This window comes from Ranitomeya imitator, chromosome 6, assembly GCF_032444005.1.
Source record: "Ranitomeya imitator isolate aRanImi1 chromosome 6, aRanImi1.pri, whole genome shotgun sequence".
Classification (NCBI taxonomy): domain Eukaryota; kingdom Metazoa; phylum Chordata; class Amphibia; order Anura; family Dendrobatidae; genus Ranitomeya; species Ranitomeya imitator.
In genome coordinates this window covers 246627599-246645164 of record NC_091287.1, presented here as the reverse complement: position 1 = coordinate 246645164, position 17566 = coordinate 246627599, and the positions used below count along the sequence as shown (strand labels likewise).

General features: G+C 40.1%; 1 protein-coding gene across 1 annotated transcript in view; it reads left to right on the top strand.

Moving 5' to 3' along the window:
* TMEFF1 (transmembrane protein with EGF like and two follistatin like domains 1) overlaps positions 1-17566 on the top strand; it is a 262625-nt gene that overhangs the window by 131472 nt on the left and 113587 nt on the right. Inside the window, exon 4 of the mRNA XM_069730570.1 lies at positions 16845-16871. Coding sequence (XP_069586671.1) covers positions 16845-16871 — 27 coding nt within the window. The remainder of the gene's footprint in view (positions 1-16844; positions 16872-17566) is intronic.

Sequence of the window (17566 nt, the reverse complement as noted above, 5' to 3'; positions counted from 1 at the left end):
AGCAGTAGAGGAGGGTGATCTATGCATTAGGTAGTTTGATTGGCCAGAATGGAGAGTGGAAGTGGAGGAGAGGTAAGTGGCCGTGAGTGCTCGCCGAGAATAGAACATTCAGGCTTCGGGACCACAGATGAGTACATATAGGTCTACACCCCAGGTCAACTTAACTTAAATGACCTCTTCTGGGTTAAAATGAAGTTTGAATAACTTATTTTGTGTTCAATTTAATAATTTTTAGTTTGTGTATTCAAATTGTTGTTAGAAAATGTAAAATAATTCTACTTTTTTAGGGTCCTCTATAGAATTTAATCTGACATTGGGCATATATCCGAAAGTGCTAGATGAAATATTGCAAGAAGAATGTTAATCTTTGTTACTGCCAAGCAATGTGGGGAGAATAGAAGCACACAGGAAAGTCTGAGATGTGGCTGCAAATTAATAAGAACCCTAAGCTGCAAATTGTATTAAGTGTGAAGGAGATTTCACTGATGTGACTCACGGAACAATAGCCGAGATAAGAGAGGGAGAAAGCTCGGCGAGGTCGCATGTGCTGCGCTGAATGGATTTATAGCAATCTCCTTCCCAATTCTGCACACTGCTCACTCTGTGTTTGCCCTTTGATTTCTGCGCATTGTTATTCTCCACATGATTCACTTATTTACAGATTAGCTGCCACAGGAAGAAGGTAGACAAAAGAAAAAGCTTCTACAAGGGCAGGCCAAAAATGCCAACCACTTCTATGTTCTGGGGAAACCATTACAGCTTTATAGTCAGGGCTGCGCTTAGTTGACTTTTTTATTACTATTTGTTCATGTTTGTGCAATCAATGCTTTAGTCGTTACTATGTACACCATCAGTCTTCTGGGTTAATTGATCACGCTGATCACTTCTTTACTTTTTTATATTTCCTTGTTTGCTTACTTATCTTTGTTTCTTAAAGCCGTTTTTGGGTACTCTGATTTCCCTTAGAAATGATTATTTTAGCTAAAAAAATTGAATATCCTGTACTGATCAGTTTCTAATGAGTATGGCCAGCGCACAATACTAATACTATGGACTTCGCATCTGCACCGTCTAGCTTGCTGACAGATTGGGCAGGAGAGTATCGCTGGAGGCACACTTTGAAGATGTCACACAGGTCTACCCTCTAAAGAGAACCTGCTAGCGCATTTTGTTTCTGGTTATTTTTGTTTATCAAATCCACCATATTGTTCCAGAGACATGGGCCATGCTATTTAATGCTTTTTTGTTTTGTCTTTACCAAGGGGAGGATGCTCACAGGAGTCTATGGGGCCATGTCTTTAGGCTGCTCTGCATACCAATTACCCTGTGAGAAGGCCCTGTTGATAAAGACGATAACATTTTCATTTTGGACAAAAAAATCAGACAAAATGAACATTTTTCAGTGGTCTCTTAATTTTTGCCAGAGCTTTTATATGCCAATAGGGCAAATCCCTACATGGCTATAACACTTTCCATTCAGCATGAGCAATGTTATAAGCTAAGTCTTGCTGTTTTTCTAAATGCTACAGTATCTTGCTAGGAGACTCTGTCACAGTGTCTGGGCTGATGGAACAGTGTTACAGTACATCCTTTTAAGAAGAGGCATCTAGGAATGTCCCAGTGCCATAATAGAAGACCCAACGGTATCATACCTCATGTTTTGCAGAGATGGGCAAACACCTCAATACTTGTTTGCAAATGGAGGGTCTGATTTGACTTATTATCCCATGTCAAATGTCAAGGCTCAATAAAGAGTCGATATTGACTTTTACGATTGCCATTTACAATAGATGGTACTCGAGTTCAAGTCCTCTTCTCTCTGAAAATGTAATGCAGGTGTCTGTATTCAACGAACAGAGATCATGAGGCTTGAAACAGTCAGGGATTGACATACCGTAATTCAATTTAAATACAGCAGAAGCCTTAAACAATTAGTGTAACTATGCAAATCAACAGTAGAAAGAATAACAATACGTTTAGAATAACTTAGAACGTATTTCACTATTTAATGTTTTTTTCACAAAACTTGGTGCACCCAGTCATGGGAGCCACCACGTATGTTCTCACTGAAGCTGTGGCCCTAGCGGGGGTCACCGACTAGGCCTCAAGTCTCTATCTGACATTGTCTATCAAATCTCGTTGAGCTTCTATGCACCAACCGGCCCCCTCCCAACTTATAATCCTAATCCCAGCCGACCTCTCGCTCTGTTTCTCCACATTCGCTGGCAGGCCTCACCTGTCGCAGTCTCTTCACGAATCTTCTCAGCTTGACTTTCAGCGGAGAGGACTAGGCCTCAGCTTTTGACAGGCGACATTGGGCCTCAGAGGCTTGACCAGTGCAGGGCGCAGATCCTGGCTCTGACCAGCATATGTGGTACCTGGAGGTCTCCTGTGGGGAATCCGGACTTTGCCAGGCGGCGACCGACACCTGGGTAGCCGGGCCTCAGTGGTGTTTCTGGAGCACGTCTGCTCCGCTCTCTTCCCTGGCACCAAATCGTGGTTTGGCGCACAGGGCTTTTATATCAGGCAAGTCATTCCTGTGGGTCACCTGATCCAGTCCAGTACACGAGGTCACTCCCCCTGCAAATCTTGCAGAACAATTTGTTGCTACTAGAATTCGGCTGGCCAGCAGATGGCAGTCTCTCCTCATTAATGGCACATCCTACAAGAGTTCTTCAGAGATTTCACGATTTCTTATTACAAAGAGGCTGATAGCATTTTATTAATGAAGTTTGTGATCTCGGGGTCATTCTTTTGGAAATCCTTCACAACTATTCATATTATAGTAGCATCTCCACGGTTGAACTACTCACCTTGCGCAGGCGTGTACTACGGAGAACATAGAATGAACTTCAATCCAATATTGCGGTCAGCATGCAGCCAGCGGGTAAGGAAAGGGTGAATCAAACTCCCCAAAAATACTACGCCCATATGACCGAAAACCGGTCCCGCCAAATTCAGGTGACAAGTTCCCTTTAATATGTTGCCTATATAAAGACTCAGGAGTTCTGCTGCATGCTTTTGAGGTGGCAGCAGTGGTTGTCAGAATCACCTTGGCATCAGTGCTATACTCCATTTTTGGCACACACCCATTCTTCCTAACTTTTGTGCTCTCTTGCACCAGTTTACTTGTATACAGCCCACAACAAGTGGTATTGATTTCACAAGTACTGCTATCATCTCAGCCATACAGCAGTGCTTTTTTACGAGGACTACTCAGACTTTGAATTCAGGCTTGAATATTGCAATAATGTTTTTATTCAAGAAATATATCTTCTCTTTCCCTATGATCATTCTCAAGGGTGAGGCTTGATGGAAGCACCAGAGATAAACAAGGAACCCTGTTTATTTTCACACCATTAAAAAATTCTGCTCCTGCACAAAGCACATTTTTAACACTTGATAATCTCAGGTCTTGCACTCTTTAGGTATCTGCTGTTCTGACAGTATATGACACTTTCGGCTTCTCCAAGAAATATCAAGAATCACTCCATCATCTGTATAGACACATATTTATACAGTGACTGCTGGCATCTGAGGATGTCATGAACTGACAATATGTTGGAAAATCAGCCATGTGCACTGGCACATTGGCTATAATAATAGGTGCATGTGATCTCCGTGTGCTATCTGTGGCACACGCATTTGAACAAGCAATAATATGTGAAAGTCACCCATTTTTGGGCAACTCTTGGTTTGGTATTTTTTTTAGCAGTGTAGTTTTTTATTTTATTTTTCTCGGTCAAAGCCAGAAGAATGGGAAATATCAAAGAGGGACTTATACTACTTTTCAGTGCTGGATTCACTTCTAACTTTGCTGTAAAAACAAATAACCAAAAATAGCCAAAATGACTGCCACGAAAACTCCTTATTAAAAAAAAACAACAAATCTGTGTATGAAACCCCCTTATTTAGTTTAATAAATATACTGATAGGGAATTTAGATTGTGGAGATAGCGTTGCTGATGTTTATAAAGCTCTATGGAAACAATGGTGCTATATAAATGAATACAATAAATGAAAAAAGAAATAATAAACATGAAAACCTGCTATCAATTCTATAATTCTATTTATATAAGTAACATTACACGCATTGAACATTATTTTAGACAGCCAGGCTGTATTAATAGTGCAACTGATGAGTGGAAATTTAATTTGCTAGACAACTATCTGATCATTTAATGCTATAAACTATAAATTAATTATCTTGTAGGTTGTTTCTTGCTATTTAAATTTCAGGCTTCAGAAAACAGATAAATATGCAATTAACCTTTTTTTCTTGAGGTTTTGGGGTGTAGCAGTATTTAGAATTACAATGCAGCCGTAGTGAGATCTGCTAATATAGTTTGGATTGGATATTTGGGCTGTCTGTGTGCGAGAAAAGCTAATTTATACTTGCTCACTGGTCATGTGCAGTCGCAGATTCGCACCATAATTTTATGAGTTTTCTGGTGTCAGTTGTTGTAAATTCGTTAGTCTCTAGAGGTTAGGCCCCTCCTCATAAACCTCACCCAATTATCCCTTTTATGCCAGAAAACTAGTGCATATCTTCCCTATTTTCCACCCCATACAGTACATGACACATTTACCTTCATTCTATTTATTCTTAGTTGCATGTTTACCTAGCTACTCCGCCGCCTGCCCCCTCCTTTCAGACCACTGTCTGGTCTTCGTACAGCGGATGACACCTCTGAAGCAAGGGCAACACGGTAGCTCAGTCGTTAGCACTGCAGCCTTGCAGCGCTCAAGTCCTTGGTTCAAATCCCACCAAGGATAACATCTGCAAGGAGTTTGTATGTTCTCCCCGTGTTTGTGTGGGGTTTCCTCCAGGTATTCTGGTTTCCTCCCACATTCCAAAGATAGGGAATTTAGATTGTGAGCCCCATCGGGGACAGCGATGATAATGTGTGCAACCTGTAAAGCGCTGTGGAATATGTTACGCTATATAAAAATAAAGATTATTATTATTATTTCTGCTTGAATTATGTCCGATAAAGGGTTCTGGCTAGCACAATTAATTTCGAAAGCTGATACATAGAAGACAACCACAGGCAGTGTTTCAGTTTGAATCTCGTAGAAAATATTTCAATAAAATCACTCGAGGAAAATCCAAAATTGTTGAAGTGCTTTTCAGTCACTTACAAGTATGTTAAGTCTGGATGAGCAGTGGTCATTTCTCATAAAAAGAGCAACCAAAAAGCTTGTGGCCTACAAGAGTTGTGCCGTCTCGGTTCCAAAGTAGTTGCTGACATTGTGCTGTAAAACTTGTGCACCCTTGAGAAAGTAAGAAACAACAGCCAACAAATGTAAATCGATACACGGAAATGTAACATCTCTGAAGCTAAAAATCTATATCCACAGACAAACCAGCAGCAACAAGCGACCCCCAGTCAGTAAACCTTTACCAATCAGCAGCAGTAAGCAATGAGCATACAGCGATCTACTGTAGACTGTCCAGTGCACATAGGCTGCCATGGTTCTTGGTGGTGCGGTTTACTAAGGGCGATGCCCAGCACAGATTGATAATCTTTTGCACTGCACAAAAAATCATTCCACCCAGTGAATGAGCATTTTGTTCATTCATGGGGTGATCAGCTGCTATTTACACTGAAATACTATTCATTAGAATGCTCATTCACTATACTCTTTGAGTGTAAATACAGCTTGAAGCACCATTTTAGCGGGATTTTTTTATTTCAATGCTGCAATGATGCTGCTAATCTAAGTTCCCTGACCCCAGTTTTACACTTACCAGCTGCCGTCTTCAGCTCTGCCCGGTGCTGCTCTATCCCCACACCTCCATCTTGTGACCGTAACTTCTGACTGATTGGAAGTCAGAGGTAGCTGTCACAAGCTCTCAGTATTAGTCTATGAGATCCTTGTTCTGGCCTCGTTCTGGCTCTCCTAGAATTACATTGAGTTATGACTTTTGGATCGCTCCAGCAAGTACTGAAGGTCAGAAACTGCTGGAGACTGACTGGGGAAGCACCGATTAAAGGTGAAGAGGCAGCTGGTAAGTGTAATACTAAGGGCAGGGAACTTAGATCTACCCCTTCACAACCTTGGATGTACACAATGTATCATGGTTGGGAAGTGCTTCCTGGCAATTTTGTGTGCACGGGAGCTGTGCATGCGTGATCGCCGCTGAGTGTTCAGCTGATATCACATCTGATAACCGGCTCTCACTGCCAAGAGCTGTGCCCGCAGCAAAATCTGAACTCCAATATGGCACTTCTTCCCTTCCAAGCTTTGCAGTGTGCCTCAAAAGTAGTTTTCGACCACATATGAGGTATCAGAGTACTCTGGAGAAATTGCACAACAAATTTTGGGCTTCATTTTCTGCTATCCTTGTGAAAAGATTAAAAAATGGGTCTAAAACAACATTTTTGTGGGATATTTTTTAATCATTTTTACAGATCAACTTTGTAAACATCTATGAAGCATCTGTGTGTTCAAGGTGCTCGCCACACATTTAGATAAATTATTTGAAGGGTCTTTTTAAAAAAATGGGGTCACTCGTGGGGGGGTTTCCACTGTGTATGCACATTAGGGGCTTTCCAAATGCAACATGACACCTGCAGACCATTCCATCAAAGTCTGCATACCAAAACGTTACTCCTTCCTTTCTGTGCCGTGCACCCAAACAGTAGTTTTCCCTCACATATGGGGTATCGGCGTACTCAAGGGAAATTGCACAACACATGTTGGGGTCCATTTGCTCCAGTTAACCTTGTGAAAATAAAAAAATTAGGTCTAAAATAAAAATTTTGTTAAATGTTCAGTTTTTGCTTCCACATTTCATAAATTCCTGTGAAGCACATGAAGGGTTAATAAACTGCTTGAATGTGGTTTTAGGCACCTTGAGAGGTACAGTTTTTACAATGGTGTCACTTTTGGATATTTTCTGTCATATAGTCCCCACATAGTCACTTCAGATGTGACATGGTCCCTAAAAAAATAGTTTTATAAACTTTGTTGGAAAAATTAGAAATTTCAGGTTAACTTTTAGCCCTTCTAACTGCCTTACAAAAAATTATGTTTCATAAATTGTGCTAGTGAAAACTACAGGAAATCTTATTTAGTAACTATTTTGTGTGAGATCATTCACTGGTTTAACCCTTAGTGACAGAGCCAATTTGCAGCTTAACGACCAGGCTAATTTGTACAATTCTGACCACTGTCACTTTATGAGGTTATAACTCTGGAACGCTTTAACGGATCCAACTGATTCTGAGATTGTTTTTTCATGACATATTGTACTTCATGTTAGTGGTAAAATTTCTTCGATATTACTTGCGTTTATTTATGAAAAAGCGGAAATATGGTAAAAAAAATTCAAATTTTGCAATTTTCAAACTTAATTTTTATGCCCTTAAATCAGAGAGATATGTCACACAAAATAGTTAATAAATAACATTTCCCACATGTCTGCTTAACATAAGCACAATTTTGGAAACAACATTTTTTTTGTTAGGAAATTATAAGGGTTATAAAAGATGACCAGCGATTTCTAATTTTTACAACAAAATTTACAAAACCATCTTTTTTTAGGGACCATCTCACATTTAAAGTCACTTTGAGGGGTGTGCATGACAGAAAATACCCAAAAGTGACACCATTCTAAAAACTTCACCCCTCAAAGTACTCAAAACCACAATCAAGAAGTTTATTAACCCTTTACGTGCTTTACAGGAACTGAAGCAATGTGGAAGGAAAAAATTAATATTTAACTTTTTTTTTACAAACATTTTATTTCAGTACCATTTTTTTTTATTTTCCCAAGTGTAAAAAGAGAAAATGAACCACAAAAGTGTGTTTTGCAATTTCTCCTGAATACGCCAATACCCCATATGTGGGAGTAAACCACTGTTTGTGTGCACAGCAGAGCTTGGAAGAGAAGGAGTGCAGTTTGACTTTTTCAATGCAGAATTGGCTGGAATTGAGATCAAATGCCATATCGCGTTTGGAGTGCCCCTGATGTGCCTAAACAGTGTAAGCCTCCCACAAGTGACACCATTTTGGAAACTAGACCCCTTAAGGAACTTATCTAGCTGTGTGGTAAGCTCTTTGAAACCCCAAGTGCTTCACAGAAGTTTATGACGTAGAGCCGTGAAAATAAAAAAAAATCGTACTTTTTCTACAAAAATTATCTCTTCGCCCCAAAATTTTTATTTTCACAAGGGTAACAGGAGAAATTAGACCACAAAAGTTGTTGAGCCATTTGTCCTGAGTACGCCAATACCCCATATGTGGGGGTAAACCACTCTTTGGACGCATGGCTGAGCTTGGAAGGGAAGGAGCGCCGTTTGACTTTTTCAATGCAGAATTGGCTGGAATTGAGTTTGGATGCCATGTCGTGTTTGGAGAGCCCCTGATGTGCCTAAACAGTGGAAACCCCTCACAAGTGACACCATTTTAGAAATTAGACCCCTTACGGAACTTATCTAGATGTGTGGTGAGCACTTTGAACCCCCAAGCTCTTCACAGAAGTTTATAAATTAGAGCTGTGAAAATAAAAAATTGTAATTTTTCCACAAAAACGATATTTTTGCCCCAAAATTTTTGTTTTCACAAGGGTAACAAGAGAAATTGGACCTCAAAAGTTGTTGTCTAGTTTGTCCTGAGTACGCCAATACCCCATATGTGGGGGACCACTGTTTGGGCACACATCGGGGCTTGGAAGGGAAGTAGTGACGTTTTAAAATGCAGACTTTGATAGAATGGTCTGTGGGAGTCATCTTTTATTTGCAGAGCCCCTAATGTACCCAAACAGTAGAAACACCCCACAATTGACCCCATTTTGGAAACTAGACCCCCAAGGAGCTTATCTAGATGTGAGGTGAGCACTATGAACCCCCAAGTACTTCACAGAAGTTTATAACGTAGAGCCATAAAAATAAAAAATAATATTTTTTGCCACAAAAATGACCTTTTCACCCCCAAATTTTTACTTTCACAAGGGTAACAGGAGAAATTAGACCACCAAAGTTGTCCTGAGTACTCTGATACCCCATACTGTTTGGGCGCATGGCAGAGCTTGAAAGAGAAGGAGCGCCGTTTTGGAATGCAGACTTTGATAAAATGGTGCCTAAACAGTAGAACCCCCCCACAAGTGACCCCATTTTCGAAATTAGACCCCCCAAGGAACTTATCTAGATGTGTTGTGTGAACTCGGAACCCCCAAGTGTTTCACTAAAGTTTATAACACAGAGCTGTGAAAATAAAAAATCATTTATTTTCCACAAAAATGATTTTTTAGCCTGCAATTTTTTATTTTCCCAAGGGTAACAGGAGAAATTGGAACCCAAAAGTTGTTGTCCAATTGGTCTTGAGTACGCTGATAACCCACATGTGGGAGAAAACTACTGTTTGGGCACACGTCAGGGCTCGGAAGGGAAGTAGTAATGTTGTGGAATGCAGACTTTGTTTGGAATGTCTGCGGGAGTCATGTTGCATTTGCAGAGCCCTTGATGTGCCTAAACAGTAGAAACCCCCCACAAGTGATCCAATTTTGGAAATTAGACCCCCCAAGGAGCTTACCTATATGTGTGGTGAGCACTTTGAACGCCCAAGTGCTTCACAGAAGTTTATAACGCCGAGCTGTGAAAATAAGAAATCATTTTTTTTCCACAAACATCATTTTTTAGCCCCCATTTTTTTATTTTCCCAAGGGTAACAGGAGAAATTGGACACCAAAAGTTGTTGTCCAATTTGTCCTGTGTACGCTGATTCCCCATATGTCGGGATAAACCACTGTTTGGGCGCACGGCAGAGCTCAGAAGGGAGGGAGCACCATTTGACTTTTTGAATGCAATATTGGCTGGAATCAATGGTGGCACCATGTCGCGTTTGGAGACCCCCTGATGTACCTAAACAGTAGAAACACCCAATTCTAACTCCAACCCTAACCCCAGCACACCTGTTCTCTGGGGTCTCGGCTACGCCCGGCTGCCGAGACCCCGTAAAAAATCCTATTCTGAGGGGTTCTATACACTTTTTCCACAGAGCCGTTAATTAACGGTGCTGTGGTTTAAGTACCCTTAACTACCACTGTTAAAAGGCATGTTGATGGTCGTTAAGGGGTTAAGGGTATAAAAATTAAAAGTTTGAAAATTGGGAAATGTTCTAAATTTTTGCTAAATTTCCACTTTTTTCTCAATAAACGAAAATCATATTGACCAAATTTTACCAATATCATGAAGTATAATATATCTTGAATAATCAGTCTCAGAATCGGTGGGATCCGTTGAAGCATTCCAGAGTCATTACCTCGTAAAGTAACACTGGTCAGAATTGTAAAATTTGGTGAAGGTGAAAACAGGCTTGGGAGGTAAAATGGTTAATAGCACCACACAATGTAGCAATAAAAAAAATTATGTAGTGGTGCTTTTACACTCAAGAAAGATATCACAATGCAGAAGGTTAGCACTCAACACAACAAAAGTTATTGAACTTGTATAGTTAAAGGGAACCTATCTCTAGGTTTTCCTAATGTAAAACATTGCAACCACCTTTACAGCCTGTTTTACAGTACTCTAGGCAGTTGTATATGAGTCTCCAACCCTTTCTGCATAGCCCCCAAAATATCTTTTACAAAGCCCCGATATGGCATGGCCCTGTCCGATGGGTGTTTCTGGTTTTGATCCAGTGCCTCCTCTTTCTCTGGAAACACCATCATGTGCACTAGCTTTACTTTTGGATCATTGGGGCTCTTTAGCCTCTCCTGGCGCATGCTCATTACAGTACTTTGCTCTGCCTGCTGAGGGCATAACGACTGCGCAGTAGCATGATTGGGGGACACTGAGTGGCTGGTATATGATTCAAGATCCACATGAATCAGGCTGCATTTTGAGGTCTATGTCTTTAACAAAATGCTATGTTCGTATCTCCAATCATATGCAAACCTTGAAGCCAAGGCTAGTTATACTGTGTGCATTACATTGCTCTTGCATCATCTCAAACCATAATCCCAAACACTTTGTGCACCACATTATGACAAATTCATGGCCATGGGAGAGGTGTACAACACAGGAATTTACAGATCGTAAAAGAGAGAAGCCGCTCTTGCCAAATTACATCTGTTTGCATCTTTCAGAAAGTTTCTCTATATATAGGCAAAACTTGAAAATTTCGATGCCCCAACAATTTTTTGGGAAAGCTGCAAGAGCGTCTTAAAAAAGAAAGGTAGCCCCTGTATGTGCTAAAACTTGACATTTAGCCAGTATATATTGTTTTTTTGTGTGTGTCCAGTGTGTTAACTAATATGTCTTCCCCTCCCCTCTTATGTAAAAAGCCCTTTATTAAAATTTACTTAACAAAAAAAAAGAAAGGTACCAAAATTTATGACTTTTTTGTCTGCCAGAGCGCAAGTCACTTTTTAAATTTCCCCCTTGATTTGCATGTTCATGAACATCTCAATAAACGTAGCGTCACATCTAGAAGAGTCCTAACAAACCTTGTATATAATAGAAGAATATTTTACTACTGTCAGACGAATGTTTGAAACCTGAGTCTATTTTGTAGCAGCTGGCCCCAGATAAAGAAGCAATGAGGTTTGAGGATATCCAGTGTTTTGTTTACACTGCACCCATCACCTAAAAACAGAGCAGACAGCTTTGTTGGCGGAGCGTACAATGCCCTATTTGTCCTAGGACTTGTAATCGCTGTATTGCTCTTTTAGAAATGGCTATATGAAATTGAATTGAAACTTGCTATTATTTTAGCAGTGAGCACTAGGAGCTGCAATCTCATTTACACACGAGGATTGTTGAGTTCATACCTTGATTTTCTCCCTTTTGCCACAATCCACCAAGATGAGATTTCATATGATAGAAACTATCACAACAGAAATAATAAACAATAAGAACAATTCATGAATTTCTGAAATGCTGAGTGTATAAAGAAATGTCTGCAGTGTTTCTCAGGGGTTTCAGACATCAGACAAATACGTATTGTTTATAGGGGGTTGTAATTAATAGATTAAATGAAGATTTCGCTATAAATGTATGTGCACATTGAGTTTTTTGAAGAGTCAAAAACTCCTAAAAAAAATTCTCAACAAACACTTGAAAGAGACTTCCTAATCATTTTTATAGTAAAACCACTTGCTGTTCGTATGTTTAGTCTTTTGATCATTTTTTACACTTCAGGGTTAGAAAAACGCCTGTTGGTAGAAAAGAAAGTGCATATCAATTCTGTGAAGCCTCTCCTGATGGCATTGGCTCCAAACTAGGGACTGGCGGATCAGAAGGTGGCAAAAAAAAAAAATCAGGAAAAAATAGAGATTGTCCTATCAGAAGGCTGTAAAAAAAAAAAAAAAAACTTCAGAAAAAAATTCTGCAAAAAATTTGTAAAAACTTGTGAAAACTACTTAGGCAAAAGAAATACTCCTCAAAAACTCTGCAGAGATGGAGCGTTTCTTGAAGCTTTTTACATTAGAAAACTTGTCATTTTTGACCACCTGAAGTAAGTTCATGTGCACGTACCCTGAGGGTACGATCACATACTGCAGATTTGATTGGGACATTTCTGTGACAGTCCCTTTCATCTGAATGGGGTTTGCAATAATTGTTATAATTTTTCATAATTATTATAATTATTACTTTTAATTAACGCACATGCTGCAGAAACAACCCCTTTCACATATAGGTGCCCATATACATCATACATTTATCAGCTTGTTTTTTTCCTTTTTCAATCAAAATGATGAACCCCTTTTCCCCCTTCCCTATTGCAATTAGGTTTATTAGCAAAATGTACAAACTTTCTGCTGTTTTCTATAATACAATCAAACAAGAATAATTTATATAGTTCAACTCAACTAATATAATAAATAGATTTTTAAAATTCAAAACAAAATGCCTACTGCAGTCTTAGAATTATTATCCCTTCATGACAAGCACCTTTAGTACTATGTATTGTACCATTGGCTGTCATAATCTGCTCCAAATATAACGCATGGCCATACACCAGCTTCAGAAGGTTTCCTGAGCAATCTTAGCTCATTCCTTATGGGCAGTGGCCTCCAGTTAACTAACTTTCTTCAATGTGTGCGTGCTGCAACTGCTTTTTTCAAATCCCACCATATATTTTCTGTGAGGTTTCCAATCAGGAGACCGTGATGTCCACTCCAGAGTCATCCAGGACGTCTTCTGAAATCAAGCTTTTGATGACTCTGAGGTATGCATGTGATCACTGTCCTGTTGTAATATCCACAATAAGGGTAAGTTCACACACGGCGTTTTTGCTGCTTTTTTTTTTTCTGCAGCAAAACCTGATCTTCTTGGCAGGAAAGAAGCTGCATCAAAAACGCAGGTTTAAATGCATTTTTTGTTGCATATTTGGTGCGGTTTTTTTTCTCTTTGTCCATGCTAATGTCCTTGGATTTTCAGCAGCAAAAACGCAGCAAATAATAATACCTGCGTTTTTGCTGCGTTTTTTTCAACACCCATTCAAGTCAATGGGTGAAAAAACGCAGCAAAAACGCTGAAGGAAGTGACATGCTCTATGTCCAAAAAGCGCAGCAAAGCACAAAATACTGATCAAACAAAAAACCAATGTGTGTGCAGGAGATTTCTGAAATCTCATAGGCTTTGCTGGTACTGTAAAAAGCAGCTGAAAATTAGCATAAAAAAGGGAAGTTTCAACTTCCTCATAGAAGGCATGATGTTTTTTCCTTAGGCCACCGCTGTGCTTCACTGTATGCAGAGTGTTGTTTAGAGCAGATGGGCCATTCTTCATCCTCCAGACATACTGCTGATACATAGGCCTGAAAAGTTCTAGTTTTGTTTAATCACTGTACAGAACAGAATCCAAAACCTTCTGTGACGTATCTGTATGGCTTAGAGCACTTTGGAACTGACCTTTATTTGACTGTGATCTTAGGGTTAGTAGAAGTGTACATCTTGGTTTTCAAGCATGAAGACCTTCAGAATTTGATATGCTCCTTTATGTGTAAACTGAAACCTCAGTGCCTGTTGCCACCAAATCTTGCTGTAGGACTTTCGCAGTTATTTGAGAGTTTTTGACCACATGCCTCCTCAGGAATTTGGTGGTCCCTGCTGATAGCTTTCTCTTTCTACTATGTCCTGGTAATGTAACAAGTGTTCTTTGAACTTGCGGACTGTGCTAGCAGCTGTATTACTAGGAACTTTTATTGCCTTTATTATTTATTTTTATCCTTTTCCTTGTTTGTGCAAGGCAATGATCAATTTTCTTAACTTTTTGACTTAGCCATATTTCTAACATGCAATCAAACATCACAGTTAATAGACTTCTAGCCAGTCTAGGTATTTGATGTTTTCTCTCAAGAAAACATTAAGCAACTAATCTAGCCCTGGATTATTACATCAGAAATGTTTGAGACAAAACCTGATTTAAAAATGTGTGCTTTTATGAGGTATTCAATGTGGTAAAGAATTTGACTCCAGTAAAAAATGTTGATGAATTTGGAGAAATTACTTTTTATATTGGTTTTAGAGATATTGAAATTGTTTTTAACTAATTAACTACATACAGCAAACGTTTGTAAATTTTCCTAATACGACTAATTTGCAAGGAAAGTTGAATAATTTTGATTACAGCTGTACAGTATACATCGGTCAAAATTGCTAGACTATTTGTAGTTTTCTTCAAGATAACAGTTCTGATTCATTAAAGTGAGTACGCCAGAACATTGCCGTAAATTGCTTTGAAAAGTTGTAAAACATGGATTTGCACAAAGATTTTGGTACTTTTACTGTTTCCACACTAGTTTTTCCGAGCTCTGTCCATTTTGGAATGGTATGGGGCTTGGCGAGAGTATCTTTTTCATCACAAGCTGAGGCATTTCTTATGCCAGAAATCTTACTCTAGTCCCTGGCGAGACACACACCACACATCAATATCCTGAATCCATCTGCCCCCTCTTCAAGAGGACATGAAAATTGCCGGTCATGATGAATAAGGCCCAAATTCTTTACCTACCCAGACTTAAGGTACCATCACACTGAATGATATCGCTAGCGATCCGTGACGTTGCAGCGTCCTGGCTAGCGATATCGTTCAGTTTGACATGCAGCAGCGATCTGGATCCTGCTGTGCCATCGTTGGTCGCTGCAGAAAGTCCAGCACTTTATTTCGTCGCTGGACTCCCTGCAGACATCGCTGAATCGGCATGTGTGACACCGATTCAGCGATGTCTTCACTGGTAACCAGGGTAAACATTGGGTTACTAAGCGCAGGGCCGCGCTTAGTAACCCGATGTTTACCCTGGTTACCTGCAACCAGGCACAACATGTATCTCTGATGTGATCTATTCACACAGTATCTCTTTTTCCCATATGCCTCCTGAGGAACCACATCATGGGGGGGAAACGCGTAGAGGCGAGACCTGAACACAGATAAGTGTTTCAGGCCTTTTAAGTTTATATGTTTTTCACCAGTTGTGTGTTTTTTTTTTTTTTCCCCGCAACCATTGTATTTGCATACGAGTACTTTACCAACTGTGATCATAATATAGTTGTATTCGTTAAGCTGTTATATACATCTTTCCTATTGCCGTGCAAGCATTGGTTTAAGTATTGTTGCTATTTGCTTTATCTTTAGGGTCTGACCGAGCTATAGGGACCTATTTATCTGGGTCACTAGTATAGCCCCTAAGGCACCACCCGTATTTAGTATCCCGATATATCTTCTTTTAGGGATTCAGCCAGGGTTAATAGGGGCAGCCGCCGAGGAGCGGGGGCGCCATTTGCGTTCAAGAGGGTGCCAACCTCCGCTGACAGGTAGGGAGACTCGGTTAGGGACTCCTTAGGGTGTATTAGCCTTAGTTTCAGGCGTTATACTTTAGCATTAGGGATTGGTACGGTCAGACCGTTTGTCTTTACTGGTGAATCACTACCTGGTGTTTTTTCTCTTTTTTTGGTCCCGAGTTTGGTTAGGCCATGTATTGGGTGTTGTTTGTGGTATAGTATCTTTATACATGTAGAGGGACTTATAGGGCCTTAAGGGTGAGTCGACGGTGAGCGGGGGCGCCATATTGCGTCCAAGAGGGTGCCAACCTCCGCAGACAGGCAGGGAATATTTGTAGGGACGTGTAGGGTTTTTGCTATCGGCCCCGTTGTCCCTCCCACCCTTTGCCCTTTACAATCTTTTTGGGCCAGGTTTTTTAATTGACCCACCCCCATTTAGAGGGGTCTGGGTGTTGTGTCAGTCTTTTATCCTTATTTTGTTTAATAAAGTTTATTGGATAGATTAGTTTTTTTGTTTTTCTTACCTGCGTAAAAGTTAAAAAAAACAAACACTACATACTTACCTTCCGCTGTCTGTCCCCGGCGCTGTGCTTCTCTGCACTGGCTGTGAGCGCCGGCCAGCCGTAAAGCACAGCGGTGACATCACCGCTCTGCTTTCCGGCCACTGTGTGACAGCTCTCCAGCGACCAAACAGCAACGCTGCAGCGATCGACATCGATGGCGGTATCGCTGCAGCGTCGCTGAGTGTGAAGGTACCTTTAGGATTGCTGGAATAATGGATGTCAATCCAACAAATGTGAGCTTGTATTTGTAGTTATTTGTGCATATTTGGTGCAGGCGGGGGAAACATTTACTTATTCATGTCTTGCCATTGCTACATAAGTATGCATGAGTTTTCTTAAAATGTTCATGTATTGCTTTCTAGTTAGCATTGCGCCATGTTTATCTTCCAGTATAACACCAGATTTATTTTATGACTGTGAGAAGACAGAATGCCTAACAGCTGGAGTATGATGGCCATAAAATGTAGATTTACACATCAATGCAGAGATAACAAATGGCAAAAAAAATCTGTTTAATTAATGTTTGATTTGTTTCTCTTTTGATCCTTAGATGCAGCATCTGGATCTGGAGAAGGTGGTAAGTTGTTTTACATTCCAGATTATAAGTATCTTTAAAGTAAGAAAGACCGTTTTATTGTACACAACCCAACTCAGTAAATGGGATGTAAAGAGGCTTAATTTAGTCTCCTTTAGATCCAGGATGATCACTGACTATCCAATGGGAAGTAAATTGATGATAGGTTATTTTTTTTTTATTATTTAACAGGAACTTAAAGTTTAAGTTTCTAGGATCTAAACTGCTGCCACCACCTTCTGTGTCCTTTTATTAAGATCCTAATGATCTGTTCATTACAGCTTTGCATACTGGGAGAAATGACCTTTATACATCTCTCTCCCTTTGTGGTAATCAGCATTGAGCGGTCCAATGGGGGGATATGGACTAACCTTAGTTCATGCTGTGAGCCTACTTACCTAGCCCCTCTGCCTTTGACTGATCTGCTGAGGCAGCCCGCTCACAGCAGATGCTCATGTTGGTCCGTACTCACCCATTAGGTCACATGGCACTAAATATCATGTAGGGAGAGCAATGTGTAAAGTTAATTTCTCCAGATGGGCTAGGCAAGAGAGCTGTAATGAATGGATTGTTAATATCCACACAGTAGGCAGTGGCAGCAGTTTAGATATGGGAAACCTGTTGGCAGGGTCCATTTAAATGTACAGCTCTGGCAAAAATTAAGAGACTACTGCAAAATGTTTGTCAATTTGTCTGAT